The sequence below is a fragment of the Elephantulus edwardii genome, unplaced genomic scaffold, assembly GCF_000299155.1.
Source record: "Elephantulus edwardii isolate Elephantulus edwardi_28Jun2011 unplaced genomic scaffold, EleEdw1.0 scaffold00028, whole genome shotgun sequence".
NCBI lineage: Eukaryota > Metazoa > Chordata > Mammalia > Macroscelidea > Macroscelididae > Elephantulus > Elephantulus edwardii.
In genome coordinates, this window is record NW_006399778.1 from 2907922 (window position 1) to 2916981 (window position 9060).

At 51.2% G+C, this 9060-nt stretch overlaps 1 protein-coding gene across 2 annotated transcripts in view; it reads right to left on the reverse strand.

Moving 5' to 3' along the window:
- RPS6KA1 (ribosomal protein S6 kinase, 90kDa, polypeptide 1) overlaps positions 1 to 8535 on the reverse strand; it is a 43264-nt gene extending 34729 nt beyond the window's left edge. The window contains exons 1-2 of one of the 2 annotated variants that reach the window (XM_006883480.1): positions 8302 to 8535; positions 1532 to 1576 (exon numbers count right to left, since the gene is read on the reverse strand). In XM_006883480.1, coding sequence (XP_006883542.1) covers positions 1532 to 1576; positions 8302 to 8364 — 108 coding nt within the window. In that variant the 5' untranslated portion in view covers positions 8365 to 8535. Of the gene's footprint in view, positions 1 to 1531; positions 1577 to 8301 lie in introns of those variants that run through there. The other variant, XM_006883482.1, reaches the window with a different exon arrangement.
- Between the last annotated feature and the right edge of the window lie 525 nt (positions 8536 to 9060).

Below are 9060 nucleotides of genomic sequence, written 5' to 3' on the forward strand. Positions count from 1 at the left end.
TCTCTCATTTCAGGACCTTCAACTCTAGACAAATGTCACAGACTTGAGACCAAATGCAAGTTACCTGTCTGAGTCAAGTTTTCACTCTTCTCCCAATCAGCCCTTCTGTTGTCACTGTGTGCTGTCGAGTCGGAACCAACCCATTGGTGACTCTACAGTGGGTTTTCAGGGGAAGTAAATCGCACAGGAAGAGACTGCCCTTTCTTTCCTGGAATCAGCCCCTCTAGCTCTCAATATTAGAAGCTGTGCTTAACACAGGCTCCCCAAAAGCATCAAGCTCCTCTACAAACCCCAGAACCTCAACCCAACGACCTGATCATCCTAGTTCTCTATCAGGGAGCTACAGTCCCTTCCTGTTGCTAGGCAACCAGAGAAAGCTAATTTGTGGGTAGATCCTTCAGATATGTGGCCAAGAAAAGACATACAAGGGGCTCAGTCCACATTATTTTCCCTGGCCTCTGTTGGTTCAAGGTTGCCATAGCAACCTACAGAGGCACAGTAGGTGCCCATTTCACTCACCCTGCCCTGCCCCACCTAGCTCTATTTCCTTATCTCAGGTCTGAGTCAAGGCAAACAGCAGTCATGGTTCATCTCAAAGGTCCTATTTATGGCAGGTCCAGTGCCCCAGCAGAGACCCACTTGGAAGATGAGGTGATTGGCAAAGCAATACACTGGGCATTCATGCTTCTCACACTGAAGCCATCCTGGGCCAGGCAAGCACTACCTTCGAAGTACTTCTGTGAGGTAGGCACTACCGTCATCGATTTACAGATGAGTAAATGAAGACCCAGAAGGCAGAAGAGCTTCTAGTCACATGGCAAGGCTGGGGCAAGCAGCCATGCTCTGCCTCTGCCTAAGTGGTTTTCAGAGCCTCTCCACACTCAATACCTCCTGTGGCTCAGAGCCACCCCATGAACTGGGTATGGTCCTTTCCCAGAGAGGACAAGACACTCACTCGAGGTTATACAACTATTAACCCCCTCTGGGCTTTTGGCAACACACAAAACCAACAACAATAGCTAAGGTGCTCACAGGAAGAGACTAGAGGAAATAGAGATAGCAGGGGTTGAGGGAACAAGGGGTGTGAGGCTAGAAGTGGGGAGCCCTGAGAAATGGCTGGGCCCTGGTTAGACTTGAGAAACCACCAGATTCCTTCAAGCATCACCATACATGGATCTTCCATCACTTAATCCCAGCCGCCTCATTCTCACACTGAGCATGAGCAGAATGAACAAATACACCAAGGAAGTGACCTGGCCTGGTTGATAAGTAACCAGCCTGGATTCTGCTCCCAACTCTTTCTGGTCCGCAGTCTCCTCACCTTCAAAATAGGAAGTTGACCAAGTAATCTCTCTACACAGTGTTGTCACAAACATTAAGTGAGATTAGAAAAGGAAGGCTGAGCTGGGCAAGGGGCAAGAAGCACGGACCTTCCACCAGGTGGGACAAGGGCACCTTCTCTCCTCTGAGGCCCTGCAAGCACTCTCCCCTTATGCTGGCCCTGGTCCAGGGCACTCGCCCTGATCCTCACCTTGGATGGCTGAAGTCCAGCTTCTTCCCCTGAGGCCTGGCCATTCTGGAAAAGAGAAGGGAGATAGGGAAAATACTGTCAGAATTTACCAGCTTAGAACAGAAAGACAATGGAGACTAAAAAGGAAGCCAGAGAGGTATAGACAGGAGCTCTTGGGTGGAAGTCTCCTCCACCTCCACTTTTAGGGAAGGGGGAAGCATTGGCTGTTAAGAATCCTCCTTCAATAGTGCCTCACAATTCAGATGAATTTCCCAAGGGCCCAATACTCCCTATCTCACATTCTCTACCTAGTAAATACCTCACCTTTGAAGACTCCACTTAAATATCATCTCTTTCAAGTGAGAAAGAAGAATCATGTGTGACTCTAAGCTCTTTCAGAAACAAACTGTGGCCTTTTGTCAAATTACTCAACCTTAACAGGCCTCAGTTTCTCAATCTGTAATATGGGCGTAATTACATCTCCATCCTGGAGTTGCTACAAGTGTTAAAGGAGACAAAGTATGAAAAGGTGTCCAGTCCAGAGAAGGTGGGTGTGGATTCTTAGGGACCCCTTTCTTGCCTGGGCCAGGCAGAACTACTGCTGCTTCCACTAGATCCTTAGCTCCTGCACCATACGTGTCACACCCCAGGGACTATTTACACACTGGCCTATCCTTCCCAATAAACAGGAGTCCTAGGAAATCAGAGATTAGGGTGTGGTGCTAACAGCTGCCTGCTTCCAAGCCAGCAGGACATGCCAGGCATTGGACTTGGTCTCACACCTGTGGAACCATTTAATCCCCATGACAGCCCTGGGAGGCAGGCCACAGCCCCATTGGAAAGAGAAAGAAACTGAGGCTAAGAGGGATCACACAACTGGCAAACAAGAATTTAAAATCTGGTCTTTTTGGCACCTAGGAGGGGTTCATAATAGGTCTGCTTCAGTGCCAAGGTGGTGTAGTTAATAAACTTAGCTGCTAACTGAGAGGCTGGAAGTTCAAGTCCACCCAGAGGTTCCTCGGAAACAAAAGCTGGTAATCTACTTGCAAAATGTTGGCCACAGAAAACCTTATGGAGCACAGTTTTACTCTGATACATACACCACATGCTGTTGACATGAGTAGGAAACTGATTTGATGACAACTGATAAATGTCAGAAGTTGAGAAAATGAACACTAGAGAGGATGAGAATTCAAAGAGATCTGCTGAAGAGCACTGCACAATCCAGGCAGGGGAAGGTCCTTCAGGGAGAAATGGGCACTAGAGCCCACCCTCTGATAGTCCTAATTCTTGCTATAACTAGACTTTGTCCTCTGGTGAGCAGTATACCCCCCAGCGTGCACCAAAACCTAGCCCATCCTTTCCTGTGTGATGTGAGGTGAGTAACCTCCCCTCTTCCTCTCTGGGCCTTGGGAAGTTGAAAGGAGTCATCCCCACCCCTCCTGGCATAGCAAGAGTGTAGTGAGGCAGATAAGAGGTGCCCAACAACTGGCAAGTCCCAGCCTGGGGCAGGTCAGGAATTTGGAGCCAGGATCTGGGTCCACAGGGCAGCTGTACCCTGGCTTGGCAGCAGCAGGCACAGCTGTGCTCTGTCCATTACATAATCTCCTTGCCTCTGGCACAGCTCCTCTGCCACTCCCAGGACATCCTGCCCCCTGAGCCCCCGGAATGCCTCCTAATCCTCCCCAGGGGCCAAGTGTTCTTCAGGCCCCTCACACACATACATACGCATACCACCCTCTCTCAGTAGCTGCCTGAGGAGCTGGAAAGGGTTGATCAGGGCCTGAAGGGATTACACACTTGCAGAATGAATTCTACCATAAAGGATCAAAATATTTCTGATCACACCAGCCTCCCATTCCAAACCGTTATCATTCTTTTTTTTTTTAACTTTTTTTAAATTTAATTTTTTCTTCTTTTTTTTTCTTACCCTCATCATTCTTAACACTTAATCTTGCACTCGGTGCACCTGGCCACTCATTCATTCAAGCAATATTTATTGAGGACCTTCTATGGACCAGGCTCCAAACCTTTGCAGGTTCCCCACTGCCTACAAACTATTGCAGCCCCTTAGAATAGCATTCAAGGCGGTCATCTCCAGGTGCCTAGCATGGTTACTAAATATGTGAGTTCTGGAATCTAATCTTAGATTCAAATTCTGGGTTTTATCACTTGCATGACCCCAAGGTTACTTTCCTTCTCAGAATTTCAGTTTCTTCATCTGTGAAATGGGGAGAAAAGATAAAAGTGGCATACCACAAAGGGGGAGGGGTGCCATGAACAAATAAAACAAGTTCTGTTAGTATTTACACTAATAAGATGTGGTCTAAAACTGCCCCAAAAACAAAAGAGGTTATTAGCATCAGGTCCTAGTTCTGTCCTCCACCACCTGTCAGTCAGTTTGTGGTACTTTGATAGCTTTCACATTGCTAGGATGCTATGCTGCTATGCTGCTGAAAACTGCCGCTGGGATTTAAAATACCAGCAGGGTTACGAAGGACAGGTTTCAGCAACGCTTCCAGGCTAAGAAGGCTTGGCAACCGGCTTCCAAAAAACCATACGAATCACAACAGAACATTGTCCAACAAACTGGCTTTGGATCATACTGGAGGAGGACATCATATTTGATGAAGTAGAGGCAAGGGAAAAGCTTGGTGAGGTGATTGGCACAATAGCTGCAAAGATGGCTTCAGCTTCAAAGATGCCGGTAATCATGAGGATGACACAGGATGAGGTGCTATTTCATTCTCTTGTACATGAGATGGCCATGAGTCAGAGTCAACACCACAGCAGCAATCTATTCTTCAGCTAAACCAAACCAGCTGAGACCCTGAGCAAACTAGCTGGTCTCACATTCCAGAGCACTTGCACAATGGCTCCCTCCACCAAGAAAACCTTGGTGCTTTGTCACTGTAGGCAACACCTTGACTTTCAGGGCTCAACTCAAATGTCACCTCTTCTGACCACATAGCCTTGAGTGCTCTCCGCCCTGTTCTGTGTCCCAACAGCAATGAACCCACTGTGGCTAATCCAGGGAAGGGGCCATGGCTTGCCCATCACCCTCTCCAGAAAACAAAAGGAGCCATTGGTTTTCAAATATAAGTCAAATCCAGGAAGGAGGCTAGAGTAGGGTCTATTACTCCCATTTTCCAGACGTGGATTGCAAAGTTAAGGAACTCACCAAAGGTCCCTCAGCAAACAAGTGACAGACATGGGCCATAACCCAAGTCATGTGGTTGCAAGTCTTAATCTCTGAGGGGGGAAAGGAGAAGACAGGGGTACCCAAAGGGTAGGACTAGTGCTTCCATACTGGATGACTCAGGTGGCACTACAGGCCCAGCGGGGCCCAAATCCACTACTTGGGCAGTCTTCATGGAACCCTACCTTACTTGTCAAAAGTGATACACAAGGTCTCTCTCTAAAGCAGAATTGCAAGCCCTGGAGAAAGGACTTTCAGCGTAAAGAGGACCTCAGGTGAGCTTCCCTGCATCCAAGGTCCTGGGAATGCAGGGCTCCTATGCCTCTCAGATCTAGTAGCTGCTGTATAAGGCAGTAAGAACATCTCTGCAACCACAAAGACAAGGCCATCATTCCTAACTCTGTCTGCCATCACTACGATCCTGAGTCACTTCACTTAGGCTTCATTTCCTCAACTGCACTATGAAGTCAGTAGTTCTGGTGGCTTAGTGGTAAAGAATTGCACTGTCAAACCAAATGCATACAGTTTGAATCCCCCAACTGTTCCATGGCAGAAAGAGAGAAAATCTCCTCCAATGCTATCAAACTGCCTCTGAAAACTCACTAGAGGGTCAGTTATGAGTTGGTTCCAACTCAATAGTACCTAACAACAAAAATAACTATGACAGCAAAGATGTAAGCGTCTGGTGTTCACCGCTACAGCTCTGTGGCCTACGATGGTTCCTGGCACATGATAACCCCTCAGTAAATATTGAATGAATGAATGAAAGGGGACAATGACGCTAACTCTGCAGAATACTGAATGAAGGTTCAGGAAAGGGTCTTCTTGGTCTCTTGAAGTTTCTTTCCTGCATTTCTCCCGATCTTAGTGCCCTTTCCCAAAAGTCAGAGGTAAATTCCATTAGGCTCATTTCCTTCTTAGCAGCAGATCTGCCTTGGGAAGAGGTAGCCAGAGTAGTGCTGGGTGAAGCTGGGCAGCAGATGGAGAAGGACAGCACGTGCCCCGCAGGCAGGAAGCAGCCTCAGTCAGGAGTTGGGTTCATAGCCCAGCACTGGCAGCCCTGTGCCCTGCTGGAGACCGGGGGCCAAATGCCAGGGCTGGCTGGCACTGCCAGCACCTCGGCTGTGGCTGGACCCAGGCCCTCCAGGTTAGGAGAATCTGCCAACTTCCGGAGCCACTCTTGCAATACTTTTTACCTGGACCAGTTTGACCCCAGCCCTTCTCCATCCTTAAGCCATCCTCAGTTGATGGAAGACACTGGGAGATCTGGATTCCAATCCTGATTCTAACATTAAACAATAAGCCAGTTCTGCTCTCTGAGTTCACATGTTTTATTTGCAAATTAGGGTAAAAATCCTATCTTGAAAACTTGTAAGACTAAAAGTGACACAGGTGAAGCAGGATTGTTGGTATGTAGCAAAGCTCTGTACATGGCAAGGCTGGGCTTGGAGACAAAGTTACTGCCTTCAATAGAGTCAAGGAAGGTCCAGGTAGACTCCTCACCTACATTTGCAATGGTTTACTCCACTTGGGTCACACCCTGGGCCAGGCCCTGCCTCCCAGCAGCCCATTTTCGGCAGCGTCATGGGAAGGGCAGCCCAGATCCCAGGCCTTCTGCCAAATACTCCTGCTAGTTCCTCACCTTTCTCCTTCCCAGCCAGAAGCAGCCAGGAGCCGGAGGCAGCGCCTGTACCTGCAGGTCAGGTCGCTGTATCATTTACATGTCACCTGGACTAAGAACAGCGAGGCCCTGTTCTCTAGTGAGAACAGCCCAACCCTCGCTCTGGCTGCCCCATGGCTCCTGTTACCCAAACAATAACACCCAGTCGCCTGGCACCTCCACGGGGAGGGGGATGAGGTAGAGAAGCAGTCTTGCTGGGGGCCCTGCACCCCTCTCAGTCCCAGGAAGCAGACACCGGAACCCAGCTCACAGCTCTGGAGAAATAGAAACCCAGAGAGGCTGAGGATTCACTAAGGGTCACACAGCATTTCCAAGATGAAGTTCCCAAAAAAAGCATGGCTCCCAATCCTAGGGAATAAGCTGATCTGCTTTCATAGAATTCAGGTGTTGTAGAACTAAAATTTAAACCTAGCACCCTGGTGAGACTGGCCCTTGCCTTAGGATTCCTAAGGGGAAGCAGGAAGTGGTGCCCTAGGCTGTCTCCCTCCACCAGCATAACCCAAGGGAAGTCTTTGGGTTAAGTCCCTCTTGACTTCTCCTAGCTCATGCGTCTCCAGGGAAGCCTATGTCACAGAAGTATGCCTGAGCAAAAGAATCCAGCTCTGAGTGTCACCTACCCTAGGTCCCTGCACCCACAGACCAACAGCAGGGAAGGTGTGGGGGAGACAGGGGCTGCAGAGGGCAGTGTTCCTCATCCCGGAGGGTGAGTCAGCGAGAGAACCTCCGAGCAGCCAGTGCAGGGCCTGTAAAAACCCCGTGGCAGGCATCCCAGAGCAATTTACTCCAAATTGCGCCTTCAGGTTGGTTACCTAATTCTACCTTGACCAACCCTCCAATCTCCTGTCAGCCATCCGTTTAAAGGGGAAGGAGACCCTGCGTGTGGCAAGTATTAGGTCCTCACTCTGACCCCCTGAGAACCAGGGCAAAAGGACCCACCCCAGGTAAGAGAGGACAGAGAAACATCATCTGAGCTGATACTGAGCCCAGGTTTTCACATTCTTTCTTACACACTGGCTTCAGGATTCTTGGAATAGGGACCTGCCTTCCAACTAGAATGAGGCTGAGGGAAAAGTTTCCAACCTGAAAATTTAAGGACTTGACCTTGACCCTGGGGATCAAAGGACACAGGGCCTGGTACCACAGTCTCCTTAGAGGAAGAGCTTCTGGGGGGCTGGGGGGATTCTGCAGGCAGAGGCCCAACTCCTCAAGGCCCAGCCATATCTGTATAAGGGAGACAGGTACAAGGGTCCTTCCTCTCACCCTCTAGCCCCCTTTCCAATGTTTAGGGTTGTTCTCTTCACTCCTTCCTCTACAGCCTGGGCTACAGAACTCAGCTGTCCTCTGGTCCTAGCCTCAGGCATAGAAAGCGAGGTGTCCTCGTCCCAGACTGGCTGTGTCACCCTACATTCCTCAACTGCAATCCTTCCAGAGTCAGTAGCAGAGACGCATGAGCAGTGGGAGACGTCAAGGAGAAATGAAGACCCCGTAACTTGTCCCTGATAGAATCCCAGACATCTTTTTGTGCTGAAGAAAGAAGGCTCAACAGATCCGGATGGATCCCCTGCACGGGTGGGTCCAAGGTGTGTAAGGTGAAGGGGACCCGATCTCAGCACCTCACAGAAGTCCTCATCCTAGCTAGATGATGAGTTGGTGTTGGTCGAAACTGCCCCTCACGCGCACACGCGTGCTCGCATGCACACACACACACACACACACACACACGGCACAGGGAGTGTGCGTATATACACACACGGCATGGTGGTGTAGAACAGGAGAGTAAGCAAGAGATCGCAGGGCACTTGCGCCCTCGAGGGCGCCAGCCGGGCTGCAGCAGCGTCGCGGACTGCCCCGCCCCAGTGCGGACCCGGGCTCGCCGGCGGCCGGCGCTAGTCCCCCGCCCCGCTCACTCACCTCCGGATCCAGCGGCACCAGTTCCATGAGCGGCCAGGGCTCCTGGAGCTGGGCGAGCGGCATCGCGCCGCCGCCCGGCCGCCCACACGCCTCCTGCGGCCTCGGCTGGGCCGCTCCTCAATCCCCGAGTCCCCAGCTCCGCGTGCCCGCAACCTCACGCCCCCCGCGCCCCCCGCACTCGGACTGAGACGTCCGCCACCGCTGCCGCCGCCGCCGCGGCACTAGCACTTCAGCTCTTCTCGTCACCCGGCGCCGCCGCGCCCATTGGCTACCTGCGTAAGGGGCGGGGCCGCAGAAGCCCCGCCCCAGCCCCCGCGGCGCGGCATTCCCGGCGCGGACCCCCGCCCCCGCTGCTCGGCCAGCTCCCGCCCCGCCTGCTCCAGGAGCCCCGGTCCGGTGCGCTGCTCCGCCCAGAAGTCCTCGTGGCTCCTCCCTCCCAAGCCTTGTTCCCTTGCTCCGTGCCGGCCCAGGTTGGGGCTGGCCGATCTCACCCTCCAAATTAATTTAAAAATCACTCCCTAGACGATATTTCAGTAGAAGGGAAGCCTCTCTTTCCTCTCTTACCCCAACCCCTTAGAATGTCCTGGTTCGGTCTCCTCAGACCCTCCTCTCGCGACCTTGGCATCTCTCTAACCTCTACTGGTTTCTGTCCAGAGGGAACATGAATGTGAAACTCTCCCTAGGTCTCTGTGCCCAAGTCAACTGACTCCCAACTCTTTTGTAACCACCAGCAAGATCCACAAGACCCCAGAGAGACTG